Genomic DNA, 24,172 nt, shown 5'->3' with positions numbered 1-24,172 from the left:
TCCTTTATAATTGCAACAGCCACTTGAAATGGATTTTTCTCTAGTCTTGATCTGTGGCTAATATATTAACTACTACATAATCTAGAAGTTAGCTTATATCAATGGCTTACACTCACTTAACACTCAATGAAAGATAGTAGCTCTTATTATTTTTTTAATATTGTTGGAAGACTATTCCTCATGGATCTCTCATGTTTCTACATTGTCCTTATTTTTTTTTTTTTTCAAGGCAACTGTACAGCAATCACCTTGGAAGATAAAGATTGTACTTACCTCTGGAGAAATGGCAGACATGTCTACTTCCCATCATAAAACACTCTGGGGTTCCCTAAGCTCAAAGGTCTATTCCTGGAACACAACCACAGAGTGTGTAGATGCCACCTGTTTGTCTTTACATCACTCTTTCAGAACTGGGGCTTGGGAAATGGGCACCAACATGGTAATACTTTGGCTAGCACTACTGCTGTGAGCAATAAACTATCCTCTGTCTCTGACTCAGGAGTTTTATGTCATTTATGAGCATCCACCAAAGTGTGGCAGCCGACTTGGTACGTCACAAGCAAGGTCAAATCTTAGAAATTCCGAAGTTCTTAGTAATTATTATCACCCGTTCTAAGAACTCAAGTTAAAATTTGGTGTATTTTCTCCTTAATAAAACTTGGCTATCAGTGCTTCCTCGTTAATTATAAAATTTCACTAGAATCTCCCAACTTACAGCTTTCCTTTCCTTCTATTTCAGAAATTTTTTTTCAAAAATTATCTTTTTATTCTTTTAATACCATCTCCATTTTCACCGAATAATAACATAGTTTTACTGCATCAAAAGTTATCAAAGTACTTGGAAACGTACTTATATTTGGAACTGCAAGGTGAATGGCAGCTTGAGAACTCATTACTGTCCCCTTTTGGTTTTCATTTCCTCTTAGCCCAGTTTGTCTTCCTTTGTCCCAGTCTGAAATTCACTCTCTAAGAATGTGAGTGAAGTCTTGCTTTCACTGTGTTGACTTAGTTGATATTATATTATTTGCTGTAAGCAGTAATCGTATTCTTGCATAATTCTACTTTTCCCACTGGGGGCAGGAGGGAAGGCAGTAATGGCTGCATTTTCCTGAGCACTACTCTTACCTTTTAGTTTCAAGTGTACCTTAAGAATGAGCATTAAACTTTTAAGGAGGAGACTAAAGTGGAATCCATTTCAAGTGGTCCTTGCAACAAAGTTGGGGATTGGAAACATCTGTGTCTTAGTCTACTGTTAGCAGCTGGTGCTTGAGGCAGAAGGAGGGCAGATTCTTCTCATCACTGAGTTGGAACAGAAGGGAGAAGACTCCCTGCTGGGCTGGGGCGCTGTCAGACCTGCACTCCCCTGGCATGCAATATTGATGGGCAACATTCTTGGAGGAGGGACAGCAAGGGAAAGAAGGGGCAGTAGGTGTCAAAAGAATTTATTAACCCAGTGAGGTGCAAGAATGTAATGAATAGGGAAGTGGTGATGTGGAATTGATAACAGGGAATGCAAAACAAAGAAGAAATAATGATAAGAATCTTTTTTGGGTTTTCAAGATAAAAGAAGTATAATACTCAAACTGGAAACATTTCCAAGCATATATGGAAGGAGCCTCTTTGGGAAGGTTAAGATTTAACTTTGTGAAACCAAAGGTCAGAGTTTGAATCCACATTTCTTTATTTACATAAAGGGAGGATATTAAAATATGTACAGCCAAAATAGTAAAAAATAAATCTTTTATGTTTTTGCAGAGAAGGGTCTTTATTCCTTTATGTCTCATGTGCTATCTAAGCTATTTAAGCAGACATTCTGTAAATATTAATTGCAGATGATATGGAAATGAACTCATGGTAAAAATTAGCTGCAGAAATAGCAATTAAGTAGAAATTCAGCAATGAACAATGATTCAATTCTTAAAGGCTTTTCAAAGTCCAACAAGGAAAAAAAGATCATGGTAAATGCTGGAGGTGTTCTGAGAACTCTAAGACAAAGCCTTCAGAGAGGAGTTTTAGTTTCCTGTCAGATTTTCTTATCCTTTTCTTGCTGTTATCAGCAAGAAGAACTTCTCCGATACAGAAGTGCACAATTTACAAAACTTTCATAAAAGCTATTACATTTGCTGCCCAAGGCACATCTGTAAGGTAGTCAGGATAAGTATTTATATTACCTTTTTTTTTTTTTTCCCCACAAGAGGAAACTGGAATCTAGAGATATTAACACACTTCCCTAAAGCCACAAAGCTAGTCATGGGCAAAGCTAGGATCCAAGCACAAGTCGTCTGGTTTCTTTCACACAGTCGTATATTCTGGGTTGCTTATCTGGATTCAGGGCTTGCAGGTTTTTTTTTTTTTAATATATATTTTTTTGTTTTCGATTTGTTTGCTAAAGCAAGCTCAGCACTGCTTCTTGAAAAGAATCTTTTTCCATCTACCTCTGTGTGATTAACACACATCTTTCGTCAGGTCCCTCAGGATGACAATCGCATCCTAGACTCAGCTGCCTCTTAAAGCACAGGGTTTCATGTATAACTGGCAACTTGAAATATCTGCACTCAAGGTATCCGACAAGGAGTATCTAACTCACTTGCTCTCAAAAGCTCGATTGAGCAAAAAAAAAAAAAAAAAAAAAAAATTTATGGGAGCCACTCTGAAGGGTGTGCTCCCATTTCCCTAGACAGGCCAAAATCTGTCCCTGGATTAAGCCAGAACAGCTAAGTACTGTGCCCCAGACTGAAGCGCTAAACCTTGTGGAATTACTTTACTGAATTTAAACTTGGGCTTTACACTATCTGCACACGGAAGGACACTGACAGAAGTATCTACATGAAGCTCACTGCTATTTTTTACTATTCAATGCTGTTCACTGTATGAACAAAATGTTTCCTTTATGAGAAGCCAAAGGAGAAATAACTGAGCTTCTTCCTGGCATATTTTTCCCTTTTGGACACATGGATCTTGTAACTTACCATGTTCCCCTAGCGAAAGCTTTGAAACAGTAACTTCATGACCTATTAACAAGAATTCTGTTGGGAATTATACCACATATTTTATATTCTAACTGCTTACCTGGCTTTCTCTTTTCGAATCTTACTTTTTCCATTTTCTCATTTTTTCATCTGCTTATTCAAAAATTTTTTTTTCCTTCTGTTGAAAAAGCCTGTTTTCATAGATCACCTTGAATCATTTCTTTAGAAGTAGGACTCAATAAATAAACACTGCGGAGCACAGTGAGAGAATAACATTTAAACACACCCGGACTCCGCTCCTTTCCCCTCTCTACCTTTAGTCTTTTTATAGCTGTTCCTTCAAAAAAGAGATTTAGGACTCTATCACTGGGTTTCACTGAGAGATAACAGTAACAACTGCTATTTTACAAAGGTCCAGACAACACATTAAATAAAATGAAAACCTTCTGCTACATGATTATGTACAAAGGGTATCTGGCCCACAATCCTAACATATTACTTCATTATTTATACTCAGTAAATAGAATGATACTCTTAATTGCCTCACCACTAACTCATACCTTAAACCTTTCCTACTGGGATTGCATCCTTTAAAACAAACAAACAGACAAACAAAACCCAACACTAAAAGCAACCAGTGTCTCAAAGTTGACAAATCCAATACCTAAAAAAATTATTCTTTTTCTTTGCATTTTAATTTTAGTAGTACCTCTGTGAATCACTTCCTCCAGCTTGAAACTCTCTTCACCTTGGATTTTTTTCCTATTAGACTTAAAATCATTCATTCTTGCGTTGAAAAACATTTACTGAGGAGCAAACTCTCTATTAAGCACATTGCTAGATGCAAACTATTCTTCTGCTTTATCCTCGTACAGTCGAAAAACATTTACTGAGGAGCAAACTCTCTATTAAGCACCTTGCTAGATGCAAACTATTCTTCTGCCTTATCCTTGTACAGTCGATTTAGTTTTGTTCATCATACCCAAAACTTAATCAGAGTATTTCCTTAAGTTGTCTCCTAAGTTCTCTGCTTTCTGCCGCTGCACTCTTTCCCTCCGAGGATCCACTCACTGGTGGCTTCCCATCTGCGTCTCTAACGTGAATCCCATGTCGCCCCTTGCCCATGCTGTGCACATCAAAATCAGAATTTGTTCTTGCTCCGTGAACCAAATGCTGCTTCTGACCCTTGGCATTACTCTCACAATTTTCGCACTGCCCAAGGCTTGACTCCTAGATACATTCTGTGTGTTTTTCCGCTTTTTGCCACACTTCTGACCAGTTGTGAAATCCCTCTTCTTCTGAAATACATTTTTCTTTCCATTCTCTAGACTCAGGCCTGGCTCCTTTCCTCCTCGCCTCACACCGTGATTACTGTCTCAGGCCAACCAGGCCCCCTAGCTTTCTGGGGAGTCTTTCTGTTTCCTCTAACCAATTCATCCTGCACAGTGTCACCAGATCAACCTTTGAAGAGCACTGCTGTTCCTGCAGCACTTGGCTGCTCAGGAGCTTATAAGGTTTCCCACAATTTACCAAAAAAAAAAAAAAAGTTCTATTTACCTTTATATTTGGAATGTCTAAATTGACTTTTTGGCCTTTTGAGAAAACTACTAGGCAAGGAGAGAATAGAGAGAAAGGGAATATTAACATACATATCTTCATTTCAAATTGTTTTTCAATAAGAAATGATCAAGGGCCAAACTTCAGTCTGAGTCAGACTCATTTTTTAAAACTGCTATTGGAAACAAGGCAAAAAGGCCTATGGTGGTGCCATTAATGGCGGGGATTGTATCCACAGGGGGAAACGGGCTTGGCAGCCTCTCCAGGGATGTGTAAAGCGGGAGAGGCAGAAATCAGCAGCGCTGCCCTTTAGCTTTTGGTCAGAGACAGCCTGGCCCATCGCTGCAGCTCATTTAGGCTGCTCATCTGCCATTCTGTGCTTTCTCTTAGAGCATCTTCCGTAATGATAAGGCCCCCTCTTGTCACATTCACTTGCCACATGCAATTAAGTTCACACCTCCCTTTAGACAGTTCATATCAGCAGAGGATCAGCTGGCTGGTATCCAGCTGGAAAAACACCCAGTTTTGGATGCAATGAAGGCGGTCACAGAGAAGGAAAATGGAGAAAAAGAATCACCATTTTCCTACACATGCCCTGAAGGAACATTTTTATCTCCTGCGGTCCTCACAGTGTCTTCTCTGAAAGATGTTCTAAAATGTGATGCGAGAAAGGATCCTTGGTGAATAACAGAAAGAAACTGTGCTCAACAATAATAAAAATTACAATCAAAAATAAGAGGGCAGAGGCTGTCTGGTACCGGGTGCCATGGAGGGCAGGATGGCATGTTGGAGCGAGAACTTGGTGAGGAGATAACCTGGGTGGGAATTCTGCCTTCTCTCACCTGCTAATTGTAAAACCTTGACTGTGTGACTCAAGTCACACCCCAGTCTTTTCACCCTTAAAGGGAAACTCATCATAACTTACAGAATTGCAGTGAGAGGTAAATGAAACCAGAAGGAGGCTGACTGTATGGTAGCTACGTTTTGCAGTATTGCTGTATCTTAAAACAATAGTCTTCTTGTGTTTTTATAAGAAAAATGCATCTAGATCACAACAGAGAATTAGTGAAGAAAGGGCGTTCTTATTTATTTAAGACAGTTATCTTCTTGTGTTTGTTTCTTGTTTCATGGTCTCTTGTGCATAGTTTCTCTTGGGATCTTAAGATTTCTCTAGCTTCATTTTTATAAGCAGAACTTCTCTGATGCACAGCAACTTTAATAGTGCAATTCCCTCTGCACCTAACTTCAGGTGGCAGGCATGGCAAGAAGTGATTTATAGTTTCCTTTTCTTTAAAGCCAAAGGCAGAGGAAGCTAAAAGCAGAAGGGTCTAGCTTTATCAATTTCCTGTTTCTCTCTCCTTCACCCAAAGTGTACAATTATCCCAGTCAGGGTGCCGACAAAACTGTGGGAGCAAAAATCATACGAGGCACCTGACTGCCCATGTGTTTCAGCTTCAGTACAGCCCTGCAGCAGCCCCTTAAGGCTTGATTTTTCAGGTACAGATAATGGTGATCATATGGAAAAGTAAGAGACCATGAACACTACTTCTCAGCATCAAGCACAAGCCAAGACTCATTTCTGTTTAAACAACATGTCCATGTTGGCAAAAGGCCTTGAGGGATGGATGTACTTATGCTAACCTCGACTCTGGACAAGAGAAAGAAACAAAACTACAAAGGGGTCTTAGAGTTTGCTAATCTTCATTTCTCCTGTTGCAAAAGAAGGGCGTTCAGAGGGCCTGTGGCTGTTCCTTTGTATTGAGAATGGAAAAATGAATATTTGATGTGAGCAAATACAAGCTTTTAGTGATTTTCGGTTGCTCAAATTTAAGGCACATGAATAATGCTCAAGGAATTTTATTATTTTTCTTAGACAGGCTGGTATGTGTGTCGGTGAAAGTACACCACCTGAGAAAACCAACGTTCTGGACCCTACAGATGATAAATACCAATATCTCCATGTGAGAACATAGTGAAAGAGCTTTTTGGCTACTGAAGAAGACGACTAAAAATGCATGTTTTCCTGAGGATGCCTGAGGGGAAGAGAAAAGGTATGATGACGTCTAATGATAACCTAGCTCCACATTTGTCAGAGCTTTGCATTCAGAGCTCAGGGCCGCGGAGCAATGCCTTTGCCTTGGGAAAAATAATGATAATTACATGTAAGGACCTTCATTTCAACTACATCTCTTATTTTTAAGATCTCCGTGCACTTCAGAAGCATTCATCAGTCAGGCCTTGAAAGCACTATTTAACACACACACTTTATGTGAGAACTAATCAAGACAGACCAGATACGATTTGTTAGAGGCCAAAGTGAAAATTGAACTTAGGACTTGGAAACTCCTCTTGTTATTTTTACTTAAAATAACTTCATCTTGGTGATTATGAAATATTGAGAACAGCCCTTAGATTCAACCTAGTTTGGGTCAACCTTAGGCCCATTTAGAAAAGCCCAAGGGCAGACGTTACAGGTGCTGCACGTTAAGAAGGCGGTCTCTCAGCTTCAACGCTAGAAGACAGTCCCTAAAAGAAGAATCTGCAAGTGAGAATAAAGTGCTGGGCTGAGGTGGGGGTGGCAGGTCAGGGGTTAAGGGGTTGTCTAATTTTTTGTGACCTTTAACCCTGTAATGGCAACAGGCTGGATTCCTGAGCCAGGCCACAGGAAGCTGATGTCTCTCTGTCTGCCATGTGTCTCTGTCATACTGTCTACGGATCACAGGCCTGGCCATTTTTTCAGCTCATACGGTCACATGTCCACTTGAGAAAAGATCTCTGGCCTTCCCCTATTCAAGACCTGCAAAGGCGTCTGGAGCTTCAGAGATAAAGAGAAGCAAAAGGTGACCTTTTATAGGGTTAGAGGGCAAAGGATATGCCAGAAGCGGGGCAATGAAGAGAAAAATATGTTGGGTGTCTTCTTTCTAATGTACAATTCTCCTCCAAGTCAGACATTGATAAAGTCAAGTGCACCAGAAAAAGCATATTTACCTCATATTTTCTTTCCTGTGTACAGTCACATACATTTCGTAGACTCTCCCTTGGGGAATGGCCCCAGCGGGAATCAGCAAGCTTACTCCTGAATAGCAAAAGAGAAAAGCAGTCACATAAGACCTAGGAATCAAAAAGAAACTTCACAGAATGCCTTTGAAGCACGTGAAAAGGAATGAGGAGATTTTGTGGCTATGTCGCCATAAGCCTGCTGCTTTTTCTCTAAAGACATGTAAATATTCATAGGTGCCCTGCTTTCCTTCCTTATTGGCCTTGTTTGTTACCACAGCTCCCTCTGAACTGTTATGGAATTACTTAAAGGAATGATGGAATTTTTTAAACTCTAGTTTTATTTAGGGAATGGACAGATGGTTCCACTGCCGTTTTCCTTGTAAAAATGAGGGCAAAACCAACAACTGCTCTTAAAATTTCAAACAGCTGTAATGACACATCATTTCTAATTAAAAAAAAAAGAAAAATCCCCACAAGATTCAAAGTCAGGAAAAAGCTAACCTTAACAATATCAAAAATCATTTATTTGTGAAGTATCTGGTTAGCCTCAGTGTTTTTTGGGCAATAGAATAATTGGTGGAGAACTTCTTTCATCACACAATAACTGTAGAAAGTGAAGAGCAACTGCTACGTTTAGTGATAGCAGGTCCAGCAGGTTTTTCCTTAGCTGCTAACTGGTGCCTTTGTAGGACTGTTGGATTGAGCTTTATTCTAAGTCAACTACCAGGGGCAGGGGTTTGCAACCCGGGTTTGCATCAACTCGGAAGATTTGCTAAAGCACAGGTTACTGTACTCTACCCGCCAAGTTTCTGATTCAGAAGGCCTAGGGAAGTTGTAGTTCCAACAGGTGATGCCAGTGATGGTGGTATGTGGACCACACTATAGGAACAATGGGCTTCCATCACTAAGGCCTCATCATAGAGCATAATTCAGGATGGGCAGCAACCTGAAGATACTTGACTCCATAATTTTATTGTAATAAACACTGTTAATTTCAACTCAATAAAAATTTATGGAACATGACTGTGAGTACAGTGTTGGGCATGTAGTGAATGTCAAGAAGTAAGAGACAGTGTTCTTATCTTTGACTTGCTTATTTAAATAGCAAGGAAATGGAATATGCCAAGTGAGCAGAGGGCAATAAGGAAATGTGCCCAACAAATGCTGGAACGTCTCAAGAGTAAAGAATGGGGAGTTAAAGAGGAACGGTTAGTCAAAGCCTCTATAACTGGTTGAAAATGCTGAGTCATGAACTTCTTGAGAAGGAAGCAACGCGAGGACTGTGGGAAGTGCAATGTCAAGCCAGGGTCAGGATGGTTTGGGGAGGCACAGAGTGGAAGCAGGGAGACCACACCTGAGGCACATAAACCTTGGTATTTTTATTTTTTCTTTGGGAACAATCAAATGTGCCTTTATGTTTGTTTGTGGATGAAACAGAATTATGTAAAATAATAAGAATAATGCCTGACACATATAAGGTAAGTCCTGTTACTGTATTAAATAAAATAATGCATGTAAATCACCACTGCCCAGGACACAGAAGTATTTAAAACATGCTAGCCCCCTCCTTTCCACTTAAGAAGCCCTCATAATAATTCACATGAAAAAGTGACATGTGTATGGAATGGAAAAAAATGCAAAGGAGGATACCATGAAAAAATTGCCTTGGGAATGTAGTATTTAAACAATGAAATAACAGTAAGGTATATTTTGATCTATTCATTTGGGAGACTATTAAAAATATATTTAAAATCATGATTTTAAAGAGCATGCAATAAGCATGAGAATAAGTTTAAAAGCTTTAATATATAATGTATGCTCTCGGCTATGTAAAATATATTTTAAAAAAGGAAAATTGATGTTCTACTAAATATCTCAATTTGTTAAAATACACTTTTAAAAGTATGAGGTGAAAAACTGCAAGGTGTTGAAACGGGGGACTAAACGAGAGGAAAAAAATCAAAGACAAGTTCATATTCAGATCTGAAGACCAACTGTTTCTGTATGTTACTTGGCTCTATGGCTCTTACACATATTATTCTCTTTTTATGCTACATGTAGACTTTGATTCAAATTGTTCCTTTCTGCTGTATTTACAAAATACTTTTGTCTTGTCCAAAAAAAGCTACTGTACATTCAGAGAGGAATCCATTAAGCCTCTTATAGTAGATAACTCCAAACCAATTACTACTACTGATTAGATTTAATACCAAACTTAAACATTATAAGTCACTAAATTTAGTTCACTATTTAAAGCTTTATAGGATTTATTCTCTAGAAGCAGGTAACTAAATGAATAAACTGAAAACTAGGTAATACTACAAAAAAGACACATAATGAAGCTGTGATTCTAGCTAGATATATTTGAGGTTGGAGTGGGTACCTTGTCAATAACTTGAGACTGAAGTCTTTGTAATAAAGTTAAGTTAATAAATGAAGATCTGACAGCTATTATCACGTCCTCTGATCATCTAAACATTAGTATGCTGAAGTATTGTTTCCTGTACAGAATTGGAACTGAATCAACCGATATGCTTTCTAATTAATTTGTCCTTTTAAAGTGTGATGACAACAGTGAGGGCTTCTGGCTTAATGTTGCCTCCTGAAGCTCTATTAAAAAGGTCAATGACAGTTCTAAATTATGCTTTAGCAGAAAGTTGTGAGTATAATATTTCGAGAACAGGTGTTTTCAGAGTTGGTTGGAGGAAGATAATGCAATTTTGCTGATTTTGTCTGAAGTAATGTTTGACTTACACTGAGAGTAAATTTGGGTTAGGTAGGCTACATTTAGCTTTTCAGGCTTAATGAAAACCAAAAATAAAGGTTTTTGGTGTAAGAATAAGTTTTCAAGCTCTACCTCTGTGATGTAAAAAACCTTTAGGAATTACCTGAATTGGGGACAATAAGGTGACCCCCGAGGGAGTTGAAGGTACCAAATGCAGTGCAGGATGGGTCCGTCTGCCTTGCTAGACTCTGATTCTTCAGGTTGAGGGCCTCATTCTCCAATAAAGACTGGGTCATCTGAGGGGACAGCTTTGAGGCAAACTCAGAGAGGTCATCTTGGGGTGTAACAGCACCTGAGGTATTGTACACTTTGATTTTCAGGTTAGGCAGTGGATCCAGAATTGGAGAGTTGGTCATTGGGATTTTGTCGGAGACATCATGCAAGGCATAGACAGGTCCTCTGTACATGGCTGCAGCTGATGTGAGGTCTGGGGGTACTGCCAGGAGGTCTGAGTCAGAAAGAGAAAGGATGTCCATTGTCTGTTTCCCATTCTTCATTCAGGCAACTCACGTTAGTCAGACGCCCCCTGACACTTTCTGAGCCAATAGCTAAGCGACCCAACAAGTATTAGAGCTGGAGAGACTCTAAAGGTCTGGTGAAAACAGGGCAATTAGATAGCTAGGATCTGTTTTATTACTGGCTACAAATAAACAGACAAGTTCATTCGATAATTTGTCTTGAAGTCCTCTCATTGTTTCTAAGGTATTTAGCTTAGAATGGACTTATAGACAGTGATCCTCACTGGGCGACTATAGGGAATAGTTTCTCTTGTCTACACTGGTAGATCACTGTTTTCATAGCAATACAAGATGTCTTGTCCAAAGGGAGAATAAGGAGAGTCAAGAAATCAATGAACCAGTCTGGGTACTCTTTTCAAATAAAAGTTAAAAAGTATGACAGAGAACCCCATTAGAGAAGGACAAGAAGGAAAGATCCATGCACCTTGTCAACTCTAATTTGCTACGTGAATGAAACTAATATAGCAATCACCAAAACAGAACAAAATCCCTGTCTTCATGGGGCTTACAGTCCAGCTGCACTGGGTGATTTCATTAGTTTGAAGTCACCAGGGAGGCTGCTTCTATGCACGAGTCTATGGGTGAAGTGCAATGTCCACTGACCTTGTCTTGCTGCCTTGATGTTCACAGGCTGAAAGCCTCCGTTGAGTGCCGAAGAGTCAATAATATCCGACTCAAAGTTACGATGATTCTTCCGATACACAAAGAGGGCCACGACCACAGAAATGGCCAGGCAGACAATCACAGCGATCACAACGCCAACATACAGAGCAACATCATCTGAATCAGGAGCGGCTGAAGGGGAGAAGGAAACACTGGATTAACTGGTTAGAGAAGTTTCCCACAGTATACATAGGTACCGCTCTCATTTTTTTCAGACATTTATTGCCTTTTCTATAGGTTAATTTCAAATCTATTTCAAAAGCTATATAAAACAACTGTGGCCTTTCAGCGAAAAATTATCTCTGATTTCTTTTCCTTTCTCACCCTGCATCTATCCACTCACTAATCTACCCTAAATTGGGCAGCATAGCAGACCATTTATTACAAGGCATAAAAGAAACTGGGAGCTCAAATGATCCCAATCCACAGGAAAAAAACAAGTTTATGACTAATTTCAGGTAGAAAAGTTTGGAAGGTGGCTCTGAATTCATTGATATTTCTATAAAAACATAAACATAAACACTCTGTTAGAAATATCTGGCATATTCTGAATCTGTATATTTACTGAATGAGAATATTTTTCTAAGTATCATTCCAAGTCACAAAATTAGTTTCCACAGTACTCTTCTCACTTTCCCCTAAATCGGTGAAGGGGTGGGTGAAATGATGGAACCAAGCAAAGCAAACATTGTGAGCAAACGTGTTGGGTGTGAAAGGTATACTTTCAGAAGACCCAGATCTGGGGAGGAGAGGTTAATGCTGATAACCTAGGCTTTTGCTACAGATTGAGTATTACCTCTGAGAACCCCAAGCTTCTCACGGTTTCTTGTCAGAGATTTACATCTGAGCTACTCATTACTGGAATGAAATGCAGCTTTATGGTGGACTGAGTAAGATATAGGCCTGGTTCAGTGATCAGAAAGGTCAGACTACCCCCGAAAGGCAATTAAACATTTGATTAACACAGTGCGAGGTCAGCTGAGGTTGCGGGGGCGGGGTTGTCTCTGGGTAAGGCAAGAAGAAAATTCCAGTAAATGTTGCATGTTGCCTTAGTGGCACAGAATATTCTTTGTTACAATGGCAAATGGTGATAGAAGCTGATAATTCAAACAAAACCAAGAAAACTAAACATTTGCTGAATCCCATAGATGTCTTTAAGTCTCTGTTTTTATTAGGTTTCTGTGACCCACAAAAATTGTTAGCAAAGTTAATGAAAGCTGTCCCACTCACCATGACACGTGATGAAATTGGTGCTTCAGATGGTAAAGAGCAGCATTTTTATGCTCAGGTTTATACAGGTGCATTTTGCAGGAAGAGAATGCTCAGGTTTCTAGGTCCCACGACATCCTAAGAGCGGAGGAACCACTACCCTAAGACTCACAGCCACAGGGTTTATATGGCGAAATGACTGATATTTGGATCGCCAGTGGCCCGCTGATCACCCACACTCTCATGTCATGTATCTTCAATGCACTTTGGGAAATCACTCCTTTTCTTTTAGCATTGTGTGTTAAAATGTACGATATGCAAAAGCATCTTTTTGCTTTTTAAACTACTGTCTTTCCCAACATTTCTAATATATCTGCTTTTGCATCAATCAAATCAATATTGACAGATCTTTTCAGAAAACCAGTGTCACACCAAACCCTCTGGGTTGTGGGAGTCCTGCTTTCAAAGTGCTGACTTCACTTTGCTGCTGGGTTTTATTTGAGGCTCTAGAGCAGTGTTCTGAACTCTGGTCAGAATACTGTATCTAAATCCTTAATGTTTACTTTACCAGGCTATAATTACTTATTCACCATTCAGGATTTCTAACTCAACAGATCTGCGTTTTCTCAACCCTCCACTTCTTAGCATTCGAACTTTTCCCTTTATTTAGATCAGCATATTTCATGATATGTTTTGTCGGCTTCTGGGCCTCAAGCTTTGAATGGTAGACTGATAGATTTTAACGCTGGCAGAGACTTGAAATGACCCTTTCTTCTCTTCAGCAGTGAAAATCTAATTTGTTTTTCATGTTAGAATATATTAGGCGCCTATTTCCTGTGTGCACATCTGTGATCCAAAGAAAGGTAAACTTGAACTGGGGGCAATAACGTTAAATGATTATTCAGCAACATAAAAACCAAACATCAAACTTACAAGAAAATCCATATTCATTCTGGGTTCTCTGCTCAGTTGAAATAGGATAAATGAAACCTTGAAAAGAAACAAAAAATGAAACAAAAATGGGAACCAAATCAAATTAATGGGGGAAACAAAAAAAAAGTATGAAAAATGGTTAAATTAAAATAAAAGGAGAAGAAACCTGAGTCCTTTAAAATTCTGCTTCAGTACAGAATTATGATTTTGCATCTCCTGTCTGCTCTGGAGCCTCACTAAGAATTAATAAGTAGGCAGATTGAATTTCAGAGCAAAAACTGGTCTCGAGTCACTAACTTTGGAGTGCTTAAAGTCTTTCTTTATTGAGCATAAACTCTAATGGATCTAATTTATTTCAGACATCAAGGGTCATTAGCATAAGGAAAATCTTTTTTCCTTTTCCCCGCCATATGCTTTAATTCCCATGACATATTCAGTAAGGCTCTAAACAGTTTTTTTGTTTTATTTAATCATAACAGCTTGCTCTCTGTCTAATAGAGCCAGAGAAGACCTGTCGTCACTGGTCAAAGGTTAAATACCCATTTACTGAGCTGGGCAGGACCACCTTCCCTCCCTCCTTCACAGACGTACTTTTTGGATTTTCAGTTGTTTCTTTTCCCTCCACGTAATAGGAGTTCAATAGATTTTGCCCAGGGACTGAGCATTTTGTCAACACAACGGAAACTGGATGTTTTAGATCTGAAATCATTCAAAAATCAATAGGGCCTAGAGGTTATAAGGTTATTTCAGGGCCTCAGAGGAATAGTAAACATTGGGCAAAATAAAAATCTCAACTCAAGAGTAAATGCAGAAGTAATGTGAGCAGTTGTATTTTTCTTTCTTTTCAGTGTATTCCAAGGTAGGAAACTGATGAGGATAATGACGATGCTTGATGATGATGATAACAATCAGTCATGTGAAGTAAAAGATTTAAAATGCGGGACACAAACTTTCTGAAATGAAAATCTATGCAAATATTTAAAGGATTATAACTAGCACCCACAGCTCTCAAAATATTTAATATTCTGTAACATATGAATTAATCAAATGATACAGTACCATTTGGATTAATCAAATGAAGATGAAGAAGAATCGTGTGAATTAAACGTTCCTAGTAAGACTCAAGGGCAAAACACAGAGAAACTGCGCGGAGAATCACAATTAAGCGGTTCAAAATTAAAGATCTGTAAAGCTTTAACACTAAAGGTAACTCCAAATCGTGCTTCAGATACATCTTCTGTAGTTTGCAGAACATGCAGTTCTTACAAGCTATTTACCTATTTTGGGGAACTAATTCTGAAGAAACATGCAGTGCTACCTTAATGAAAAAGAGGTTTGCTATAGCACAGACAGGTTTGCTCTGAATTAATTTTTAATGCTTTATTTTAGAGCAATGATTGCAACCTCCTACTCAGTTTTATAAATATTATATTCCTTATTCCAGTTGTCTGAGTCCATGTATTAGGTTTGATTTTCATTTTTAAACACTTCTGTCTGGTAATAACCTTTTTCCATTTGTATTCTGTGAACTCAATAAAAGGACATCTGGGACATATACTGGCACAAGAAAAAAAGGTTATTTATTTTAGAAACCCAAAGACCATATAATTTCACTGCTTGTACAAAAGACCAGATAAATGATGTTGTTGCAGGGATGATTTTAAGTAGAGGGATGTCAAAAGGTTTTTTTTTTTTTTTTTTTTTTTCAGATGAGAGGGACTGGAAATGAGTGTAAAATAGGATATTTGGGGATCGTCTGATGTTCGCCCTGAACATTTTGAAAAGAATCAGGGTGGGCCTGCTCAAGTAAGCAGAAGAGCCATATCTTGTAAAAAGAAAAGCCTATCTCCAGAAAGATAGAACATGGTCTGAAATATTGCCCTGTGAAGCAGTTACGGAGTTTCCTTGGCTTTCATCTCTACTTCCCAACAGAATTCCTCTTTATGACAAGCAGACCAAGGAATAATAAAAACGAAATATATAATTTTTTTTTTCTTTGCTTTTTAGGGCCACGCCCCCAGCATATAGAGGTTCCCAGGCCAGGAGTCAAATCAGAGCTGTAGCCGCCGGCCTACGCCAGAGCCACAGCAACTCACCAGGATCTGAGCCACATCTGCAACCTACACCACAGCTCACGACAATGCCGGATCCTTAACCCACTGAGTGATGCCAGGGATTGAACCTGCGTGCTCGTGGATGTCAGTCAGATTCATTAACCACTGAGCCACAACGGGAACACCTATAATTCTTTAATTTTTTTTTTTTTTTGTCTTTTTGCCATTTCTTGGGCCGCTCCTGCAGCATATGGAGGTTCCCAGGCTAGGGGTCTAATCGGAGCTGTAGCCACCGGCCTAGGCCAGAGCCACAGCAATGCCGGATCCGAGCCGCGTCTACGACGTTACACCACAGCTCACAGCAACGCTGGATCCTTAACCCACTGAGCAAGGCCAGGGATCGAACCCACAACCTCATGGTTCCTAGTTGGATTTGTTAACCACTGAGCCACGACGGGAACTCCAATTTTTTAATTTTAATCTCTACTTTCCCATGTTTAGATCTGGACCACTCAATAAATACTTTTGTGCCTTGTGATATTTATCTGAGACATATTTCTAGAGACAGAACTAAACTCTGCTCATTCATTCATTCGTTCATTTTTCTTGAACTCTATTATATGCTAGGTTCCATTCCAGGTATGAGGTACAAGGACAAACGAGATGGGAAAAGTCACTGCTTTCATTCTTATTTAATAGCAACAAGTAAACAAAATGATCAAATGTTGAAAAAGTTCTTTTGGAAAATAAAAGAATATAATGGGATTGGAGATAAAAACAATAACCAGGGAAGAATTCTCTATTGAAACAAAGTTGCAGCTGAAGCTTCTACAATGAGAAGGAACCAGCCAAGTAAAGATCGGGAGGGAACAGTGTTCCATGCGGAGGGACAGGAGATGCCAAAGTCCTGACATAAAAATGGAGCAGTTAGATGGCAGTGAGTGAAAGCAAAGAGGGACTAGGCAGCCTCAGAGTGGAGAGCAGCAGCAAGATCACACAGGCCCGGTGGCCCAGGGTTAGGCATTTCAATTTTATTCTAAATGAAATTCAAATCCTATGATCAAAAATGTACTTTTGGAAAGACCACTGTTTCTCTCTAGATAATGCAGAGCAAAAGGGAGCAGAGTGACCGGATTTTATGGATGGTTTCTATAAAGCAAAGCCTGGGAGATGTCTACCAATAAATGTATTGACCTATTTAATGAAAGGGCTTACATTTGGGGTTGTTCTAAAAAATAAAATAAATAAAAGTCTCACTATTAGTTATTCCTCACAGCCAGTAGTGGCTAATCTAGCCAAACTGTTATTTTCCTACATGGAAAAATTAAAAACAGACAAGTATTAAGTACGCTCATAAGGGTTTCACACCCCAATTTATGGTTATGGAGACACTGATAAAGAGTTTTGGAAGGCAACTCTGAAAACTTTTCCCATCTTTTTCAAAACACTTCTGCAACTATACAACTAAAACATCACCTAGGAGGCTGGAAATCAAAAAAGACAGGGATTACTGTTCTATTCCCTAAATGAGGGGAACACAGAATTACTTTCTAGAGTTTGTTTTTATACATCTCCATCTGATCCCCCTCTCACCGAACAACAGGGAACATTTTCTTCAGCTAATGAGGTGATCCTGCTGAGAGCGGTCCTGGCAATAATGAAAAATCGCATCTCTGGCAGAACACACCGCAAAATAATTGTTCTTAGTGCCACTGTTAACAGCCTGGTTCATAAGTTAGGGTTTTCAGTTAACTTTCCTACTACTTGAAAGTCAGGTCGATTGAAAAAGCACCTCGGTTGTTGGCCAAGGCAGTGAAAATAAGTTTTTCAGTCCCATGGACTTCAGTTTGAATCCCAGCCCTGTCACTTCCTTAACTATGAGAGCTCGGTCAAACTATTTCATTTCTCCAAGCATCAGTTTTCTCATCTGTAAGGAATTCTGAATACACATTTCCATATAGTTGTGGAAAGGATAAATAAAATTAATAAAGTGCTGGTATACTATCAGCCATCAGTAAATGACAGCCCTATCAATGTCATTATGATGCACCTTTTAATTACACTAAGACTCTGGGCTTTTTGTTTTCACTCTGACCACACCCATGGCCTATGGACATTCCCAGGCCAGGGACTGAGTCGACGCCACAGCAGTGACAATGTCAGATCCTTAACCTGCTAAGCCACCAGGGAACTCCAACACTGGGTTTTTGACACATTTTATTTCTAGAGTCAACACTGCCTATTATTCAATATAATAAATAGGAAATTTGTTTGAATTTCAGGTTTCTTAGTTACGACAGAAACAAGGAGCCCAGTTTTTCTGCAAAGCTGTAAGAAATGCACGCTTTCAAGTACTGTATACTCTTTCATCCCTCTCCTTTTAAAGAAGGTTATTTGTGGCTTCTGGCAAAGACATAGTTTGAGAAATAGTTGCTTGTTTGAGAAGCAAATTTTCAGGGCCAGAGAGCAACTTGATGCTAAAATGGTTTCTCACCAGAGGTGGTGCTACTGCTAAAGGGGGTGTTTGGAAAGGGGGCAGAGGAGGCTTTTTTTGTCATAATGATTAGGGGGTTGCATGTGGTATTTAGTGAAGACCAAGGATACTGAAAAGTCCTGCAACAGGAAGAATGGTCTTGTCATGGAAGAACTGTCTGGAACAAAACACACCTCCACTGGTAACAATCAGAATCACTGCTTGAGCACTCAGAAGGAGCCCAGCACAGAGCTCGGGGAAGGGTACAGGGCATGCCCATCTGGCTGCAGCAGGATCAGCAACTTCAACCAGAGGAAGTCACCCCAGAGTAGTGCTTTTTGTTAAGAATATTTATCCTATTCGAATAAGAGATTTTCCTGATCTGGGATTAGAGGAAGTTTGATTGTGGAGAAAAACTTTAAGTGAAGGCATAAACACTCTGAAAACCAGAACAAGAGTGGGTTGTTCTTTTTTTTTTTTTTTTTTGTCCTTTTAGGGCCGCACCAGCGGCATATAGAGGTTCCCAGGCTAGGGGTTGAATCGGAGCTACAGCCGCCAGCCTATGCCAGAGCCACAGCAATGCCAGATCCGAGCCGTGTCTACGACGTTACACCACAGCTCACAGCAACGCCAGATCCTTAACCCGCTGAGTGAGGCCAGGGATCGAACCTGCAACCTCATGGTTCCTAGTCGGATTCGTTTCCGCTGCGCCATGATGGGTACTCCAAGAGTGGGCTGTTCTTAAGGAGTGAAATGCTTCTTGTGCTAGGAAGCCACATGAGGATTGCTCAAAGCATCATTTTAAGAGATTATCTAGTTCAAACTTTCTTTCAAATGAGGAAAATCAGTCCCAAACATGGGAAGTGATAGCTAAACGCAAAGGAAGTATCGAGACTCAAGTCTGGTTTCCATCTTCCTGTCAGTGAAGCTGACAACATGCAAGTTTTGCACCGTCCAGCTCTGGGAGGCCTTGTTCACATTGGCGGTGACTGGCAGATCTGGATTGTTAATAAAGCAACATTCTGGCTGATGGTGGTGAAGTAACTCGAGGAAGAAATGACTTTTTCTAATTTTCGCAAGGTCATCCTTTGGACTAGATATGGCGTTTGCCCATTATTTTTTAGCTCGTGTCCAACTGTTATAAAAGAAGAAAGCCCATGCCTAAGGATCTTAAAAAGGAAAGTGAGCTTTCTCTGGTTTTATACAGCAGTAAGCACGATCAAGTTACCCTCAAATACATGGCTTGTCATTGTGCAATCACATGAATGTAGGCTATCTGGTGGGTTTTTATCTGGGAAACCTCAGAAACAACTCCAGTGATTATATGTCAATCTTCCCTTCCCCAATAAACAACAACTGCTTTGATGTTTCTGGACTTTTATATTTTCTTTTTCATGCAATAGGAATGATAGACAATAGAATAGTGACTTTATGATTAAATTTTTAAAAAATAATGCAAACTGTTTTTACATCATAAGTAGCATTTTTGTTTTTTTCTTTCTCGAGAGCATATGGAAGGTCCCTAGCCAGAGACAGAATCTGAGCTGCAGCTGCGACCTACACCAAAGCTGCAGCAACACCGGATCCTTAAACCCACTGCACCAGGCCGGGGATCGAACCTGAGCCTCAGCAGTGACACAAACTACTGCAGAGACAACACCAGATTCTTAACCTGCTTGCCCCACGGGAGGAACTTCCCATAACTTTAGTAAAAAAGTTTTCAAGCAAATACTCTGTTGCGAGAAATGTTACAACTCCTGACCGTCACTGGCCAGGTTTAAATTCCTTAAAACCAAGTTTATGCGCTTACTAACTCAAATCCCCAGGTTGTTAAAGTTAAAATGAACCACTGACTAGAATCCCCTCTTATAATCCTATTTGTACCTGCAGACCAAGGAGCCAGGACATAGAGTAATGAAGGGACTTGCCTAAATAGCACAAAGCTGGTGAAACAGCAAAGCACGGGCAGATCCCAGCTCCATCATTTTTCTAAGTATTGTCTGACACCAATGAACAGATTTAAATGAGAGACAAGGAAATAAGAGAAACCGGCTGGATATGCTCATGTTAATTTGAATTCAACTATTGCATGACGTAATACTAACTATTTAGACTAGAAAACACCTCTCCATTTGAAATGTTATCACTGACATGCATGAGAAAGCTGAAATGACAAAGATTCTCGCCCTTATATAAAACAACTTCCAAATAGTGTCTTTTGTTTCATTGTGGGGTAAGCAAAAATGGGCATCTCTATTCTAGTGTAACTAGGGAGCTAATGCGAGAATGATGAAGTTGTTAATGTATAATGATGGCACTGTTCTTGGCACCGAACCTACCATAAATGTAAATATTTAAAAGAGAAGCACCATTTCCCTCAAAAATGATGCCAAGAGAAACAAAGGAATAAACAATAAAAACTGGAGGGACACTACACATAAGAAGAAAATCACACTTTAAAGCAGTAAAAGCTGACAACCACTTGCTTTCAGGATCCAAGAGCCCACACACAAAAAAAGGCTTATTTCAAAATGAGACAGATTTGGGTTCATATATTGGCTCTTATACTAACTTGTGGGCGTTGGGTGGGCTGTTTCAATTTTGTATCTCAGGTTCTTCCTTCCCAAGATAGAACTATTATTAGAGGAATATCAAAAGTTCTATTTGTAGACTATTTTTTGTTCTTTATGAGTTTTATTAAATTGAACTCAGGTCAATTTCACTTTAGTTTGGCCACCTGTTACACAGTAGACTGGCGGTTTAGAAGCAACTAATGCCAGGGCTTAAGTCATTATATCAGGTGAAAATGAATAAAATTACAAGTTATATCTGTAATTCCTTTAGACTAAAATACATATGATAAAGTAATTTCCATATTCTCCAAAGTTTCAGAACTATCAATCCCGATTTAAGGAACATGTAAAAAGAAAATCTTTATGTAGATGCCTTGGAATTAAAACTGTGCCTTTAGATGAGCTATCAAGTCTGTAGCCAGAAGGCAGATGGGTGGAGTTTTTTTTAAGGTGTTCCTGCTTGCCTTCAAAGTTGCTCATTATTTCAATATGGGGCTGCATCTGTGACCTTATTACATATAAATAGATCTTATGACACTATGAGGATTAAACAGGATTAATTCATCTCAAATGGGGAGTAGTATATAAGTTATGAATATGACAATTATAGTCTATAAAAGCATTAATGTATTCTATAAAGTATACCTTTTTAAATCATCAAGCTATCAGTTAGTTTTAGCTTATTTATCCATCCGAAGTACAATAGAGCATTTCAGAAGATCTGTCCTCATTTTTATAATCCTAGTATTAGAAGAATCTGTATTCTCCATGGATGTTCCCTGCGCCTTGACCTGGCAGCTTGGTTTTTGTGTGTGTGTGTGTGTGCACACGCCAGTGACCTTACACTAAGCCAACATATGTGATTTTTCTCATTCCAATTACATTTCTTCTGATGGAAATGTTCTTATTAAAAACCTCAAGGGCCATTCAAAATAAACACGTCCAGATTTTTTTCTTCTCTTTTTAGGTTGGTTCTTATCCAGCCAGCCCATCAGGACAGCACTAATGATGTCAAAGGTCAGGGCTGTCAAAGACACTTAAGGTCATTTATTATAATTTACCACTCTTCTGAGGATTTATTTATTGATGGGGGCTTAAGGAACTCCAAATAAATGAATACATTAATCCTAGGACATGACAACAAAAACTGAAAAGAACATTCGCTTATCACTGATGTCAGTTACCAAACTGCCCTGGTAATTCTTGCTCCAGCCTTCAAGGGACAGCCAGCTATGCTTTGGTAACCAATCCACAGCCCTGTCCCTAACATCGACAACCACGCTTTTCTGAAAATGAAGAGCAGGGCGTGAACACCTCAGATACAAAGGTCTTATCTGTGACCCACAGTAAGTGATGAATAAATGTCTGAAAATTAACTCAACAGTTGAGTAAAATCAAACCCACAGATCAGCTGCCATAGTGTTTCAGTGCAGTAGATTCTGTCCCTGTCAATGTTCCTTCAGAAAGAGGATAAATTATTACATCCAAAGGTGATGTTAAATAAATCCATGGTAGTAAAAAGACATCTGATAAAGTGAAGTGATGAAAAGTCCTAACGGAAAAAGGCTGATTCCTAGCATACATCACCCCATCTGCTGGGTTTTTAGGCAAAAAGAAAACAAGCAAAAGCACTGGCCCTTCCCCTATGTGATCTCGAAGGACTCCAAGCTTTGCTGTGGTTGCACAAGGTGGGACCTCTCTTAATCCCCTCAGAGTTTCTACTGCATCCTCGAAGCCGAAGACCTTGCATTTGTCCTCCTGCACCAAACTCTTTGGGGCTCCACAGGTATTCGGCAGATTTCTGTGGGCTGAAGTTCCTAACCACATCCCTGCTTTCAAAAGCAGGAAAATGTTTTACCAGAAAGGAAAAAAGCAGAAGCAAACCACACTCATTATACCGGAGACAGCAGAGCGCCGTGTTGGGCAGCCCGTCCACTGACGGAATATTTATTTGCCAGCTGGGACACTGCACATATCACGGACTATACAGACACAGCTATGACATCAACTTCTTTCAGACTATAGATAAAAGCACTCACTGTCTGACACTCACAATTATGCGTTCCTATCACACCGCTGTGTTGACAAGAATTTCACTGCAAACTGACTAGCACCTTCTCAAATCCCTGCCAAGGTGGTTACAGACGTATCATGCTAAAATCAAGAGCAGACTATTTGTAAATTATTTCCTCACATTAAATGCACCTGGGATTCTGGAGGCCCTGGAATGCAGTGTGTCCGCACTACAATTTACACAGAGTTCTGCCACTTCCTCTGTACGTGAGAATTAATGGGAGAGCCGGGTGACATGTAAATTTTTTAATGAGCAGAAAGTGCTAAATTTGCAGACTGCATAACATTTTAATTTCCCAAAGTCAGGAAGTGCACTGAGGCAGACACAATTTCAGGCAGTTCTTGTTTGTAAATTGCAAATTCTAATTTGTCTACTGTGGCATAAACCCTCTTCAGCAAGAAAAAGTAATTCTAAATTCAGATTTGAACTCTCAGGCGTTCCTATGTGGGATTCCACCTCAAATGGGATTAAAAAACAAACTCTGTAGGAAGAGCTGCAGTCATGTAATAATCTAATTGAGTATATTCATACATACATACATATACACACACACACACACACACACAAAGGGACCAAGTGACACATATGTAGTCCTTGGATTGCTGTCTTCAAAGGAAGACATAAGCATGGATTAAACCACTACATGCCAACCATGACAAAGTAGGTCTTAATACAAATTCACTATAAAAATTACAAAAGTTCCAAGTTATCCGGTCTTTGTAATACAGCTGTATTTCAACCTAAGTAGAAAACATGCTTACTGGCTTAGCATTTTTGGAGATTTTTTTAAGTGTTTCCTCTTTCTGTGTCTAGTATGTGTTCTCCCTGTTCCCTCTCTTCCTCTTGCCCCTCCCCACTCCCCTCTCTCCCCCTCTTCCCTCCCCCTCCCTCATTTCTCTCTCTCCAGAACCATTTTACACAAACCCTATTTCAAAACTACACGGCAAAACCAGCAGCTGCTTTCATAGAACATTAGAGATGATATACAGAAACCTGAATGGATATAGAGCACAACAGACCTTCCATTACTGTCTTCTGAATAAGATACACTGTTCTATAGTATTAAGTAAAAACGATCTAACCTATTAATGCTGTCTCTTGCATCAGAGCTATAAGGACTTGTGCGTTTAGTTATTTTCAATAGTGAAAAACACTCCAAGTCATATACCCTTTCTTTCTGAATGCAATCCATATCTTTTAGCATACCAAGAACACCAGTATTTAATTTTGTTTTCAAATTAACAATGTGCTTATAAACCAGTAATGTCTAACTTCTTTCTGGGATATTGATTCTGATGGTTTTTAATTACTATTGAATAATGCATTGTAGTGAAATAACACCAATTTCTGTATGCTCTTAATTT

The 24,172-nt window shown here is 39.4% G+C and overlaps 1 protein-coding gene across 2 annotated transcripts in view; it reads right to left on the bottom strand.

The window, feature by feature from the left end:
• UNC5C (unc-5 netrin receptor C) overlaps positions 1-24,172 on the bottom strand; it is a 384,392-nt gene that overhangs the window by 42,387 nt on the left and 317,833 nt on the right. The window contains exons 8-11 of one of the 2 annotated variants that reach the window (XM_021100734.1): positions 13,635-13,691; positions 11,433-11,624; positions 10,415-10,759; positions 7,515-7,602 (exon numbers count right to left, since the gene is read on the bottom strand). In XM_021100734.1, coding sequence (XP_020956393.1) covers positions 7,515-7,602; positions 10,415-10,759; positions 11,433-11,624; positions 13,635-13,691 — 682 coding nt within the window. The remainder of the gene's footprint in view (positions 1-7,514; positions 7,603-10,414; positions 10,760-11,432; positions 11,625-13,634; positions 13,692-24,172) is intronic. The other variant, XM_021100735.1, reaches the window with a different exon arrangement.

This window comes from Sus scrofa, chromosome 8, assembly GCF_000003025.6.
Source record: "Sus scrofa isolate TJ Tabasco breed Duroc chromosome 8, Sscrofa11.1, whole genome shotgun sequence".
Lineage (NCBI taxonomy): Eukaryota > Metazoa > Chordata > Mammalia > Artiodactyla > Suidae > Sus > Sus scrofa.
This window is presented reverse-complemented; position numbering and strand designations above follow the sequence as displayed.